Source organism: Buteo buteo, chromosome 9, assembly GCF_964188355.1.
Source record: "Buteo buteo chromosome 9, bButBut1.hap1.1, whole genome shotgun sequence".
NCBI lineage: Eukaryota > Metazoa > Chordata > Aves > Accipitriformes > Accipitridae > Buteo > Buteo buteo.
In genome coordinates, this window is record NC_134179.1 from 25,661,619 (window position 1) to 25,677,620 (window position 16,002).

At 43.2% G+C, this 16,002-nt stretch overlaps 1 protein-coding gene across 2 annotated transcripts in view; it reads right to left on the reverse strand.

Moving 5' to 3' along the window:
- The window catches only part of MAP3K5 (mitogen-activated protein kinase kinase kinase 5), a 107,641-nt gene extending 93,416 nt beyond the window's left edge, over nt 1-14,225 (reverse strand). The window contains exons 1-2 of one of the 2 annotated variants that reach the window (XM_075035798.1): nt 14,040-14,225; nt 13,375-13,894 (exon numbers count right to left, since the gene is read on the reverse strand). In XM_075035798.1, coding sequence (XP_074891899.1) covers nt 13,375-13,780 — 406 coding nt within the window. In that variant the 5' untranslated portion in view covers nt 13,781-13,894; nt 14,040-14,225. Of the gene's footprint in view, nt 1-13,374 lie in introns of both variants that reach the window. The other variant, XM_075035799.1, reaches the window with a different exon arrangement.
- Nucleotides 14,226-16,002: the final 1,777 nt, after the last annotated feature.

Genomic DNA, 16,002 nt, shown 5'->3' on the forward strand with positions numbered 1-16,002 from the left:
GCCAGCATCATAGCTGGTAGAAACAACTTCAAGATAAAACACCTGGAGCACTAAGTGTTGAATTTGATTCTGAAGTATTTATATATGGACATTCACCAAGCTAGCACAGCACCTAACTCCATGTTTAGAAAAAAAAATATTATTTTTCCAGTAGCAGTTTTTGAAACAGAACTAGCACCATAACTGTCTTGCATAGTGTCATATTTTTCAGTAAGAACAAGGACCAAAAGAATAGGAACGCAGTCAAACATTTAATTTGAGAAAATAAACTACAAACTAATCCATCACCCAAATCTCTTGAATCACAGCAGACAGCAAAAAGTCACACTAACTAGTCCACAACTGAACCAAGGAAATGATACTAGAAGCAGCTTATGAATTCATCAATTCCAACTGGCTAAATCAGTGGTCCAAGAGAAAGTTTGATAACTGGCATAGGTTAATAGAGCCAAAATGGTAGGCATGACCATTTACGTATTTAACAGGTGATTTATTTAAACTTATATTTCTATTCCTTCTGTATTCTATGTACAGGTAAAAGTGTTCTCATTCCAAATAATTTCTGGAATTCAGTTAGTATTCCAAGTGGCCTGGTACCAAGTACCTAAAATAACTCAGTATGCAAGATCTAACTGCAGGATTCAACATAGACTTCAAGCTCCATTCAGGCTGAAGTGATGAAATGGTAAGATAACAGTCATTTATGCTAAAAACAGAATTCTTTTCTTCCTACAACAATTACTGATGTGAATAGGAAAGCTACACAGATGCCAGTCTTTAAATAATTGCCAGCGAAATAGATATTCAGCTTTACACAAACTAAATAACCGACACAGCTGGTAAGAAATGCATCTCAGTTTGCATTTATACAGTATTAACACTTGAATTCTCATGCTTCAGCCTCTTCTTCAACTTCTAAAGAGGAGAAAGAGAATCATTTAGGATCAAGAAATACTTGATACACTGCAAAGAAAAAAAAAGTGACAACAGCTACCACCTATTCACACACTCATTTTGAGCAGATTAACCACTCTTTCACTGAGGAATACCGAGATTTGTCCAAAAAATACCTGGATACAAAGACCAGCACATTAAACCACAAAACCTAGGAACCAATTCTGCCAGCATTGAACAAATCATTTACAATAGCATGAGTCCAAATTAAGCTCCTGAAACTTCATTTGTTTCTTTCTCAACCTTCTTCATTTTCTACACTGAAGGTTTTCCAGTATAACTACAGTAATGCAGAACAGTTATATTATGCTGAATTAATCACTGAAAAATATTATACCTTTTATCAAAACAGGAACTGAGTCGTGCTCTCTCAGTTATGCCTTACAATTGGACCGACAGTCCAAAGGTACTAAAATGGAAAATTAAGCTTTTACATCATATACAATCATGACTTTTTGCATGTTACATGCAGATACAAAGGAACTGATGATCCATGCTGGAAAAGATGCACAAATGCTACACTTGCAATCTAGTTCTATAAGGTGCTTTTTGGAAAGATTCCTTTTCAACAGACAGCACATATTAGCAGACTACTTGCTTGATGATTGTTGAGGCCTAAGACTTGCAATAGCTACCCACTGCCCTTGATTCAGCTTAAGGGCTCCAAGAAAGACTGAATTTGGAAGCTAAGATAGTTGCTGGAATTGTGCCTTCACAGATGCAGTATCTTTAACCCACCTCCCTGAAGAGATATGGCAGTGCAACACTGCACATCCTCAGCTGTCAACACAAGCTTCAAATCTCTTCAAAGAAGCACGCTTGCTACACCTTAACTAGGAAACCACTAAAGCAATGCCAATTGATCAAACATCCCCCAGGCCCCACTTGTGCATGAGGACCAAGTGGCCTGGAATGGCTTATACACACCTTAAGTTCTCCTAGCATCAGGTTGCTGCCTTCAGACTGGCCACTGGAAATGCTACTGAGACTGTACTAGTTGGCCCAGGCCAAAACCATTAACAGGACAGGCAACTGAACTCTGGTATCCATGAATGCTCTCATTTGCTGGCAGAAGTGCGGTCACAAAATTTCAATTTGAGTGGCAAAAATCTTTGAACTTTCAGCTGATAAGATGTCCTGAAGTTTTTGTTCCAATGCAGAGCAAAACCCAAACAATGTTTTCAAACCTTCCCATAAACTGAAAGTTTCTGAAAAACATCAGGCTGAGAGCACAAACAGCTGGCACAGCCAACACAAAACACACTCCTTAGCCACCCTTACCGGAACAGGAAAGGATATGAGGCAACCCACAACGAGACAGGATCAAGAATAACATGAAACCACACCTTTAGGCAATCTCAACTCAGGTTGCTGACGTCCTGCTTTTGGTCTGTCTGGAACGCGTGCTCAGCTCAGAGAACTTACTCAACAGAAAGCTAACCAAAAAGAAATAAAGGGGTGAGTTAGCAATCAGGTTGGCTCCCTGACCTGCCTCATCACGTAACTCTCTGAACACTGAAAGCAGCACCAGGGAGAAGTGTGTTGGTCCAGCTTTTCATCCACTTAAGCTGCCATGGGACTGCACCTCAAAGGGATACAATATACTCTACCTTTTGAGAGTAAGTGCATACAAAAATGGATTTTATGATCTTCTTATCCTACTTAGCACTACAGCTAGAAGCAGGCACCAATATACTCTTAGCAGGAGGATAATTCTCTTTTCTGGTATTGACAAGCATATTGCAGTAACTGTCACTTTACTTGTATTTATTTATTTATCAGCATTAAAGATTATTTGAAAATATGCCATGCCAACTAGGCCTTTTAGTGTTGGAAGTCTGAGACAGTTCTACTGCAAAAGTACGGCTAGAAATTACCATGGCAGTAGCTCTAAATCAATAGCTTCAAATCATAATGGATAAGGAATAAATAATTTCTTAAGAACTGAATTAAATCCTGAAGACAGGCAACTGCCAGTTTGCAACCAGTCACAGCATAAACTGAAATCCACTAAGGCTTGGAAAGTCTGCCTACCAGGAATTTTTTCCACTGGAGCTACTATTAAAGTACTTGAACAGAGAAGAAATAAATAGAGACAAAATATCAGGTTGTCAACACACTGATCATTCAAAGCAGAGACACTTCTGGGACACCACAGAAAACAGACCAAAATGCAAGCAATTAAGCAACAAAAGGGACTGGAAGTTTTCCAGTTACACACCCATCTGGCAGGATTTGCTGCAGAAGCTCTTGCTTTAGATTAGTCCATTTTCCTAGCACTTTTATTGCATTTTGGCCTTCTTGCATCAGCTGGAAAAGGGAGATCATGGGTTCTGGTAACAGAATTACTGGCAAGAATCCCTATTTTCTTGCTTCTTTTGTGGAGCACTTTTAGAATGCATACTTTTAACACTTTCTCCAATTTCCTCAAAATTATGAAATACACCCAAGTGTGTTGAGGTATTTAAACCAAGTTAAAACCACTTCACACTTAATGACCTCCACAAACTTCTGTTGTTATTAAGCCTCAAAGAAATAAGTCCATCCGAGTAAAGCTTCAATACAAGCTCATTGAGTGGCAGCTAAATCCAGCCCATGAGACACTTGAAAACTCATCTGCAAACAGAGAGTTCTGGTCAGAAACCAGAGACTGGTCCAGCAAAAAGCCACTAGCACAGCCGGGCTGGGCTGCATTGTGCATTCTTGACCCTGGACAGGGCTGCCCACATTGGGCCCAGCCTAGGAGAAGGCTTGTCCAGAATCCAGCATACAGCATTTGTCCTCACTTCTAGCCCAGGCCAGAGGGCTTCCTCCCTCACGCTGAGGGGCTGAGGAAGTACTTTCATGCCAGCTACAGACCTGGACTCAGCAATGCCATGTGAAGTTCAGACTTCACCACTGGAGATGGCTTTCTATGGCTGTAGTAAGTCAGGGTACCTATGTGCTGCCCTCGGTCTGAGAGAGCAAGTAGAAGCAGGGGGAGGTGGAAGGAGTGGGAAAAAAAAAAAAAAAGAGTCCTCTGCTCACTCTCGATCTAGGGGTAGGAAAGAACATAATCCCTCAAGGACAGACCAGAAGCAGGCAGTGCTGCAAGATCCCAGCACTCCCTCAAAGGTAACAGCACTGGCCACATCAGTCTGCTCTCACCACAAGGGTAATGTCTTGTCTCCCCTCCTCCCTTTAGAGCTGCAGCACTAGGGAACATGCTCTTTCCCACCCGCTACCAGCACCCTTTCAAAAATATAATTAATCCTCCTTTGTACAGCAATGGTATGACTGTACAGGATATTTTGGAAGTGCCACTTTCTTTCTGGTTTGCCCTGCAACCTCTCCTATGCTTCATATGCGCAACACTTACTATACCCAGAGTTGTTATTCCTGGTTAACAAATCAGGAAAATTCCCAAATTCAGTGACAACCCTGAAAGACATAAAAGGAATAAAAATCTCCAGCAGAAATAAAATGAAACTAGAACCACCAAGGTTTTGAGTTATACAGTCTCAAAATAAAATAAAAAAACCCGGAATCTTTAAGAAGTTCTGTACCTCTCCTAATTAACATACACTCATAAAAAACAGTTGTGGAAGGTAGAGTCACATGGGCTTAACAGTCTTGAAATGTAAATAATATACAAATACTGAATTAATTAATCAGGGAAGTTTACCTCCTGAAATAAGTTCCATCATCATAAGCAAAAAAAAATAGTTTCTGCACAGCAGTTTGCATGATTTGCAAGGTCACTGAAAACCCCCATAAGAGACTATACATTAAAGGACTCCAAGTATCATATGAAGTGTATTTATTATTATTATATGAAGTACCAGTGGAGTTCAGCTCTGCAGAAAACAAAAATTGAAACTGACCTCAAGGAAACAGAACTGTAAATAAACTGAAGTCCTGTTTACACACACAGGTAACAACAACTTCTTTTTTAGTGAAAGTGATTGGGACAGTGTCACTGAGCCTTTTGCAATTGCACTTGACCCAGGAATGGTGTCAGAGTTTGGAACTGACCAAATTCTGCTCCCAAGGAGACTTGGAAGGATTCTCAGTTCTTCACACCAATTGGCAAAAACTTCTCATTTCCAACTGCGATCTGGAAGACAACGTTATATTTGGGAGGCAAATAGCTTCTGCCCTTCTCCACAGACGCTGCACGTCACTTCCACTGATGGCACAAGCTGCAATGAGCAAGTGAAGACAGGATGCAGCACACAACCAACAACCTGGCTTTCACCATCATGCCACGTTATTGCTGGCACATGGAAGCAGAACCAGTGGAGGGCATCCATACATTCAAAAGCATGCATAGCTGTAAAAATCATACTGAAGGTGGAGCAGTGGAAGTAGGAGCTTTTAATCTTATGGGTGTGCCGCTATGGTGGAGTTAAATGAAGCACTCTGTTATCGTATCAACATAACTGAATAAATTTATCCAAAGCATGAGAGCCCCCACTGCAGAACCATAAGTGAATACCGACAGCAGTACAAGCATTCCTTTCTTCTTGGTACATCACTGAGTCTTCCTTGTTCACACCCAGGGCTTTCTGTGCTATGGTCAGATGACTGACTTAGGCACTCCCGCACATTGCAGCACACGCTTCTCTTGGAAGCACAAAGTCCATGGGAAGGCGCTGGAGGACTTTCAACTCTTGATAATTACTTAACCTGCACCTTCACGCTTCAGAGACTGCAGGTTTCAGTCTATATTCCCTAGTAAGCCAGAAAAACTGTACTGAAAGCACTATTATACCTGTACCAGACAGGTATTGTGTAAAGGGGAAGATGAGATAAAACTCTCTGCAAGAGTTACGGATAACTCTTGCATGAAAACATCACTGAAAAGCTGTCTTCACCACTGAAAGCACCAGCTGGTTACTCACCCAGAGTGCACACTCTGCAAGAGACATCCACTGATGCCATCAGCAAGCAAGTCCCAGAGCAACTCATTTACTTTATTACAGTAAGGGAGAAATGCAAAGCCGAATTTTTACGAGGGTATCTAGTTCCTAAATCAAAACGTACATTTCTTGTGGGATTTGAAAGAGTGCAGATTCCCACTGACTTCAAATGAGTCAGTCTGTGGGAAATCTTTAAACCCCATGCTGCAACTGAATGCATCCCAAAGGTTATGAATAAAGGTGGACATGATTTAGAAGAGAATTCAACATGCCGTTGTTAGTAGCTGATCAGCAGCTCTTCATAACTGAAAGAAGGATTGTATCTGCTCCAGTCAAGGAATAAATTTGGTCTCAGAGGGAAAAAAAAGTAATATACACTAAAAAGAAGCAGCCTGTGCTTGTGTGTCAAGCTCAGCCTGAGGTTCATTTTCTCTTGGAATACAAACAATTACAAACTTCTTACAGAAATCTACCCATCAGTGATTACCAGAAAATTCCCCCAATTGTCAAAACAGATTGTGCTGTCATCTGTCACACACATATTCTGCTGTACAAGACTGACTGCTTCATATGTCTATCTCATTCTAACAAATGCTGTACTTCTAAGTACATCTGTATCGCTGAATATAAACCCCCAGAGAAGCCATACAAAATAAGCAGCAAGAGACAACTGTGGACAGTGGATGTTCAGCGACAATCTAAAGCAGGGAGCTTATGATGAAAGGTGGCAGTTCCAGCAATAACTTCCATTTTATTAATCACAAATGTGCAAAATCCATATCATCATTAAGCCACTGAGTTTGAGTTTCTTTGGGTATAGCTTACAACTTGCAGGTTCCCTATGCGTATGAATACAACAGTTCTAAATAGTGACTGTTCCAAAGGGCTGGGGAAAAAAAGGAACAAGTTTTAAATGACCAGCATCACAGAATACACTTAAAACTCAGCTTTTCTCTACTGAGAGATGAAAGAAAATGAACTGCCATAGTAATGAAACTTGCACTTGCTTAACTTAATTTTATTTAAGACCATAACAGACTGGAAAATTTACTAAGGATAAAGGTGCTAAACGATGTATTAAGGCCTCACTTTTCACTTAACCCTTTAGGCTTTAACATAATTTGTTTCACTCTGTTGTCACTTGCTACATTTACAGCTTTTTGTATCCTCCTTTACTTTAGAAAGTGACTAAAAAGAGAAGTCAAATCCTTATCACGGCTGCGGTAAATTCAGGAGCCATTTCTGTATGACACATCCTGTTCAGAGCTACAGAAGTACAAACTGCAGAAAAATCAGTCACAGGCTTTCTTCTGCATTACTCTCAAAAAGCATTTATCTAGCTCAATTCAGTGTTTTCTCCACTGGGGAATATACTTTCATGTTGTCTGCTCTTACAGATGCCTCACAATGAGTTTTACATCTCTACTGTATTTTAAGAGACCTTAATAATTTCATAACCTGCATTTCTCCCACCACTTCAAACACTATGCAGCACACAGTATTTGAAAACTAGCTCTAACACCCTGATGCACTTAACAGAGAAAGTAGCATTTCAAAAGCCTGTAACTTCTAATAATCCAACAAAAGCCTGGATGTGGACTGTCTATCCAGGTGTCTCACTGATATCACTGGGAGATCTAGTAAATAAGCACTGTTAAGAGCATACCCTTAATATTATTTACATTATAGCAATGGCTGGAAATTCACTCTAGGATCACGCTTCTGTGCCCAGAACACCCATGCTAGATGCTGTACAAGCCTCTCAGCTGGGGGAGAGGCCCCAGGAAGCCCTTGCTGCACAGTAGAGCTACAAACTGCTAGGACAGGCCAGTGACTAAGTTTGAAAGGGAAGCCAGGTCTCACAGCCCACATGCCTCGACTCCATACATGCCCTCCATGCATCTGCTGTGCTCTTCCTCCTTCATACAGAACCTGATGGGATACTAGTCTTCCAGTCACCTATTGACAGGTAGCCTGATGGAAGTTATGCATACAGTACCAATACTGGAATCTGGTTGTAAAATTTACAGCTGGTCCAGCAATGGAAGTATTTGTGAATATGTTGTTTCAAATCCCGTAATTTCTTCATAAATTCAGAAGTTTTTCACTAGCACTAACTATGAACAGACAAAAGAAACTTTATATCAGGATTGTATTTTTTTTTTCCAGACTCACCATCATCATTTTTGTTGTAGTGATAGATCATATTCAGGTGCTTCAGAATGAAATATTGTTTTACGTTGACAACATGCCGTGCATATGTTTTAGGTTTCTAATGCTGCCTTCTAATAGAGTCTAGAATCAATATCCAGAGTCAAAAAGAGCTTTATAACGCACCCCATTTAAATGTTACAATATACACTAAGCATTCAGACACAAAGATTCCGTACTCATAACACCTCACATCCCTGAGTCTATCTTGAGAGTACGGCTATAATGATCAACTCTATTCTGCACACCACCTGCATTATTAAATTACTTAGCATTTCTTGCTCCAACTCATCACTTGCAACATAGCGCTGCTGAAACAATTTAGGTGTAGACCACCTTCCAAACAAAGTTCACTTTCCACACAAATGACTGTACTGGCTCTCTGAAGATTTTGTCATTTTGTATGCCAAGATTCTCCCCAAGTACATTGCACAATATGTTTCTAAGCCCAATAAGCTGACACTGACAATTTCTAGCCCAAGCCTGCATGAATTCTAAAAGCAGTGATGCTGAATTCTAGAAACTGTGATAAGAGGCTAAACCCATTTTATTATCTGCTATTCGATGAACTCTATTTTAGTCAATCATAGCTGTTACGGGGAATTCCCTCAATAGCCCCACGCAACAGTGTTAGTACAAAATAATATGGTAAGGGCCATTCATTCATAGAACTTGAGCATAAGAAGCTGAAGAAAAGCAACTTCCCTAGTATAACACAGCTTTAAAGTTACAAGAAAGATTTGTATGACAAACACATCAGTCAAACTGTTTAGCTTCAAAACCACCCTAAAACAAGTGACTGCACAGATTAGAGAACCCAGAGCCTCCTCAGTCACAGACTGCGGGATCTTTCTTATCTTCTATTTGTCCCTGTGAGCTTGTACACAGAAGTCAGAATGCTTGATACTGTGCTTCTGACAAGTTACCATTCTTTCAAAAGATTAATTTTGTTCTGTATCTTAATCTTGCAAGGCAGACAAGCAGGAGGAACACACATCTGAAAATACTACTCCAAGTGATCCCTCTATCATGCATTGTAAGTTAACAGAAGTTTCTCCAAAAGACAGTGCAAGGTACTTCAGAATAAGACAGATTTCTGATAAGGTGTATCTCTCCCCAGATATGAGATTACTAACTTCTTAAAGAAGAAAGAGCACAACTTTCACCTTTACAGTACTGTACTCCACAGGTTGTTCAAAAAACCTCTCTTTATTAGTTATCCTGGTTTTGACACTTGTACACCACTTGTCTTGCTAGTCAACTGAACACTCACCCCTAACTTACCCTGCCCTTTAAAATCAATACAATTTAAAAGTAAATGCCAGATTACAAGCCAAATGAGGTATTTCTTTAATCAACAAAAATCTGCCTAATCCTAAAAGCCTGCGTGAAGAAATTAGCTTGACTTAGAGCACCTCCCTCCCATGAAGACCTGACCCAGATTACTGATTCAGGGTATTTTTTTCTTTTACAGTACTTCTACCTTTTTTCTTTTTCTAAAACACTCACTTCAGATAGTCCTTAATGCATTTGTGTAATACAAAATGACCATGTAAAGATCTGCACAGAAAGCAAATCATCCTAATTTCAATTGCCTAAAAAAAGACGGGAAAGAAAAAATATGAATGCTTACCTAAGACATACACACTCTTGTGTGCCTATTCTCATTTATGGCTCAGTTTTCAAAAGGAACTGAGCAATTAAAGAAAAAAAAAATCAACAGGATATGCAGATCTGGTCATTATAATGTAGAGAAAATACCATTTAATTACAAATATCAATGGTTACAGTAACTTCTAAGACACCATGAGTATCTACTGCATTGTAGAAAGGTTTCCCTGCTATATTTTGGCATATCTCTAATTGCCTGACTCTTTAAACATTCCTGAACTGTTTAGAAATTAAGCTGAATTTGAGAGACCTGCAGCAGCTTAATACAACTGGAGGAAAAAAACCCAAAACAATAAAACCAAAAAAACCCAACCTCTAAGTATCCTCTTCATGAACAAAAAAAGCCTTTGAGACAGCTGATCAAACCCAGATACATCGAGTTTTACAAGAAGTCGGACTAGATTTTCCTCTCCTCACCTTACTATCTCTTTAGGTGGAGGAAAATGTGATAAACGTTGAAATCTCTATTTCTGTCAGACACACTTCCAAGAGTTTTTAGGACTGATTTGACAATTGCTTCTCAAGATGCGTTTTGCTTTTTTTTTCTGAAATCAAGCAGAATTTAAACGATGCAAGCAGAAGTGCTAGAATAGGCTCATTCTTAGTATTTGGTGCTTGAATGGTTCAATTATACATAGCTGAGACCTACTCACTACTCATATGCATTGCTAATTATGCCTCAGCATTTAAGGACCATCAGTTGACTGAAGCTGGCAGAAGAAGATTATTAGGAGGCTAATCCACATTTAGAGTGGATGATGAGTATTTACATCTGAGATTAGATTTAATACTCCTTGAAGTTCCCTTTGAAGCAGTGAAAGGCATGGAGTGAACCTACATCAGAGATCAGCAAGAGTTCAGACTGTTATACAAAGCAGAAATAAGATATTAAAGAGGGAAGACTTGATAATAGACAGATACATTATACTGTAGCTCTTCCCCCCATCAAATCACAGTTGATTTATATGCATTACAAGAGTTGAGAGGTTTATTATTTCATTCAAACAGTTATAAGCTTGATTTTCCAAACCTTCATAAAATCACATCACTCATTATTCTTGTAACTTAGTTGGCCTTTACACTGAGTCCAGTGAGACTTGATAACTTGAATAAGACCAATTAACCATTACTTAATTTGAAAGTACTTTTACTGCTAAATTCTTATTTGACATTCAGTCATGCTGTACGATGTTCATACACTATATTATTTAAATCATGTAGTGTGCAGACATTCTTTATCAAAATTACTAATACCATCTTTGATCACTAAAAGCATACAGCAAGAGAGAAGACAAGAAGGGGAATAGGGAAGGACTGTAGGTCACCTATAAATGCCTCCCTCCCCACCCTGTTCAAGCAGTTAAAAAAAAAGCCTATGCAATAGTTACACCCTCCATGACCATCTTGGTTTTGTTCCCTACACTGCTCCCCATTTGCATTCTTCAGCTTACACAGTTTCTACTCTTTAATGCTGTTCTGTTCCTAACCTGAAAGCCATTGTTTTGCTAGCTTGAAGTTTCTGGAGAACAGCTAGTTCTTGAAAATATAGAAAGAGAGTGTACAAAATGCAACAGGAACAAACAAGTATGAAAACTCACAGATCCTTCTAGACCTAAGTTCAGCCTCAGAGTCAGCAGCACAACACAGTTTTGGGATCACAGCTGGTTTATGACTCGTCAGCTCAGACAGTACAGCATATATGTGGAGCAGACACAAACTTCTACATCCAGCTCTCTTTAGTCCAAGAGCTGGATGCGATGAACTCTCCTACTTCTTTACATGTTTACGAGCTTTGCTACTAAAGAACAGCAAAGTATTTTTTCCTGTTTTGCAATACTTTGATTAAATTCCCACAGCCAAATAGTACTGAAAGAAAAAGTAATGTTTTCACATTTACACAGTTTGCTCAAAAGCCATTAAAATACAAAAACTATATTACATAAGTGTGCAGTTATGTAGCACTATATGCCAGACGCCTACTGCCAGAATTAAAAGGGGCCCACTTCAAGTCAAGTCTCCCATTACAAGAAAAGCCTCTGTGAACCACCAAGACCCCGCCTATCGCACAGCTCAGAGTCTAAAAATTAACCAACATAAGAGGCACAAAAACATCACGGCTAATTCAACTCTGTGAGCCTCACTACATGACAGCTTCCACAACAGAACCAAAAGTGACTCAGGTTTCACCTGCCCTGGAATGAAGAGGGTGCTTGAAATTTCAAATCTCTCTTATCTCTATGTGGAGAGTACAGGATCTATAATGAAGCTCTGTGGCCTTCCTGTTTCCACCTGTGAGGACAGCTCCTATGACTTTTGAGAATGTTACCTCTAGCGACACAGCTCTGCAAGAGGCACAAGGAATAAGCTGCGACTGCACACTTCAGAATGGCCCACCTCACTGAACTGAAAGCAGCAGTCCATGAGGCAAAGCTTGCAGAGTTTCAAAGAGATGACACACATAGGCATGTCCATGCCAAAGACTCTTCTGTGGAAGCTGGCTACAATACCACCAGGGGTGGGTGGGTGGTTGGTTGGTTTTGGGGCAGTTCCCCCCCCCCCCCTTTCTCTCCCCCCCCTCCCCCCCGAGAAGTGGAAACTACAATATCAGCCAAAACTTTTTAAACGCTTGTTTTTGCATGTATTCGCCTATGCAAAAACCACACCACACAATAAGCTTAGAATTGTAGCTCAGGTCAATCTCCTGCTTCTGATTTTTTTAAGGCAAAAAGACATTAATGCAGAACTATAATTTTAGTTGTATGAAGTCTTCACAAATCTAGTAAGCAGGCTTTTTTTATTCTATGTTCACGCCATATATCTGTCAATAACATAAAAAAGACAGGGCAGTTTTTGTTATTATTGTTAAAAATGGGGCCAAGTAAATCGTAACACACAACCTCGGGTCAGCACACCTTCAAAAAAAGGTGTTACAATTTTATAGCTGATAAAGCTGGCAAACCGGGGTGAGAGGATGCAGCACGGGCTATTCTCGCCAACTAACCGGATCGGTGCGCGCAGCTCTTTGCTCAAGCCCATCCACCACCAATGTTTTATGCAACCACTATCGGAAGCACAAACTTCCAAGCACAAACACGCGGCACGTCCCAGATACTGTGTCTGCACAAAGAAATTGTTGAGCTACACGGCTGGTGCCAAACAGGCTTCTCGGAGCTCCCGGGGCCCTGCCTGCTTCAGCCAGAGCTCAGCGTGTTAGTAAAAACGTGCACCCTGCACTCTGTTGGGAGACTGGGAGACAACAGCCGGGTCACGTTTAACCCACAGGTAAAAATCACGCGTGCTGATTCACAGCACGCTTGCTGACAGAGAGTTTCTCCTCTAAAACGCATTAGTGGGGAGGGGGGGACGGGACGGGACACGACAAAAACAGGCTCTGACGCACTTTTGCCTCCCCCGTAACCGCCGTGGCCGCCCGAAGGGGGTCACGGAGGCCCGGGGGCACCGCGGGGCTCAGCCCCCGGAGGGCTCCGCGGCCGGAGCTGACCCCGCAGCGGGGGAGGGCCACGCCTGCTCCCGCCGCCCCGCGGTGAACCCAGGGCGGCCCGGGCCAGGGAGGTGACGGCGGGCCCGGGCCGAGCCGCTGCCGCGGCGGCTCTCAGCCCCGGCGGGCCGCTCTCACCTGCGTTGTAGAAGCGGTCCAGCACCGCCGTCTCGCCGAAGTCCAGCTTGCCGAAGTGCAGGGTCTCCAGCGCGGCCCCCACCACCTCGCACGCCTCCCGCAGGCTCTGCAGGGCGCCGCTCTCCGCCGCCAGCAGCGGCCCCTGGCTCGCCTCGTTGATCACGTAGGTGACGGCGGTCCGCCTGCCGCCACCCTTGGCCCGCGCCGCGATGCCCGGGGCGGCGGCGGCGGCGCCGTCCTCAGCCCAGAGGGTGCCGGGCGGCGGCGCGGCCAAGTCGGGCAGGAGGCTGCGGGCGCCGGCGTCGGCCCCTTGCGCCCGCCTGCCGAGCGCCTCCTCGCAGGGGGGGCCGCCGCCGGGAGGGCTGGGCACCGGCAAGCTGATGATCCCCTCGCTGCAGTCGCTCATCCCGGCGGAGAGGCAGCCGCCGCCGCCGCCGCGCCGCGTCCCCGGCTCTGCTGCGCTGGCCGGGGTTAGGCGGATGCCATGCCGCGCCGCCTGCCCCGGAACGGTCCCGCCGAGCTGCTGGAGGGAAGAGGCGGCCGGGCTGAAGCGAGGGGCTCCCCCGCGGGCGCTAGCGAAGGCTGCCGGAGGCGGGCAGACGAGCACAGCCTCCTTCGGTGTCTGCCGCCGGCACCATGACGCGCCGCTCCCTTCTCCCCCGCACCTGCAGGGACTCCCCGGCGAGCCGACCCCCGGCAGCCCGACCTCCTTCTCCTGCCGCCCGCAGGACCTCGCTCTTCCTCCGGGTGAAATTACTCGGCCGCGGCGGGAGGGGGGGGGGAGGAACCACTTGTAGGATCGCTCTTCGGCTCCCCTGCTTTCGCCGAGCGACAGCTGCCAAGCCACTGGCGGCACGGGCTGAGGCGGCCCCAGCGCCGGGCGCCTCCCTCCGACCCCGCCTCCGGGCAGAAATAACCTACCCCCGCCCCTTCCCGCCTCTCCTCGCCTTAGCGTTCAGGTCGACCCGCGTCCTGAGTGGGGAGGCCTGGGGGCCGGTGAGCCACGTCGCGTCTCTACGGGGCACTTCAGCCTGGCGGGGGCTGCCGGGGGCGGGGGGGGTGTCCCCGGGGGGAGGGACACCCCCCCCGCCCCGCGGGGTGCCCTGTGAGGAGATGGCCCTCCCGCCACAGGATTCGGTAACGATTAGCCCTTGTCTTCCGCGATTATTCCCACCTAAACCTCCTTCTCTCTGTGTTCCCAAACGGCTTCAAGTTCAGCAGCATCAGCCTCGTGCTTGTCAAACTGGAAAACCATCCCCCCCACACACGTTTATTACATGTATCGGTTTCTTACGCTCGCCCGGGAGAACACTCCAACGCTTGGCAATTAGCAAAAATATTTCTTCGTGGAGAAGGAAACCAGTTGGAATAACTAGCATATAGCCAAAAGCTGCACTGACTTGGCATGGTAGGGCCACCCAGTCGAGGAAAAGATCCTTCGACATTTGAAATAATATATAATATGAAGAGACAACACCCCAAACTTTCAGATTATTTGCAGGCCAGGAGTGAATCTCTGAGGAATTCAAAATGGATTTGAAAAGGAAATGACATTGAGACTTCCGCAGTCTGTTTTTGAACAGAAATACTGCGAAATTGGATGGTTTATTCTTTTATTATTATTATTAGGTTTTTCTTTTAAATAGGTACATAAGGAAAAATAGTACTCTATGTATTTATAGTTCTGTTTATATGTCATATCGATAGACCCATCCTGTTAAAATTGATCTTGTTAAGATTAATCAATTTGTTGGCATGAAGCCTACTCCCGTGTCATTGTTTTCCATTGCTTCTGTAGACAGAAGATCAATTCTGGAGTAATTAGAAAAATTAGCCACTGCAGTACCTTCAGTACCTCTGTTTGCTTTTGCATTGAGCAGTCCCCTTTTTTGATGAGATATGCCTGGCATTTGCTTCTGCTGATAAGAAATAGGTAAATGGGGTGGGAAGATGACGAGCAAACTAAAGACTAATTTACAGGGAAAAGTTAATATTTGCTAATCTGCCAGATACAGCAGGTTATTATTTCTTGCTACAGTCTGAATGGCAATCAGTGGTTTTCTACATAATGTCATTTTCCAGAAAATGCAGAATCAGTGCTAATCCATTCAGCATTGCAGTTACATCACCTTACAGGAAGCAAGAACAATATGTCTCTGTTGTTCTCGAGAACAGCCCGTGTTTGTCAAATGCAGAAGGAAGTCATGGACTGAAAGGAGACGGAAGAAGCATGCTATTCCACTTACCATTACTGACTTGTGAGGCTTGCTTCTTTATTAGCACCACGTCTATTCCAAATTCAAGCTAGTTTTTCTATTGATTTGGCTGGGAGTGAGGTTAGGCCCTAAACAGAAAAAAAAAATAATCAAAATGCACTTGAATCTGAAATAAAAACCACAAATTGCCCACGTTTTTATAAAGTGAAAACATATCTTTTAATCTGTTAACTCTGAAGTGAGCAATCAGACATTTAGGAACTCTTGACTTTTAATGTTTGATTAGGAGATAATTATTCAAAGGATTCTTTTAAAACCAAAATAACACCCCATTTGTTATCAGAAGTAGGCTTACCTTGTTCACTTGTTTCTCAAGTGCTGTAAGATTAACATCTTTAGCACCAGATGGTTT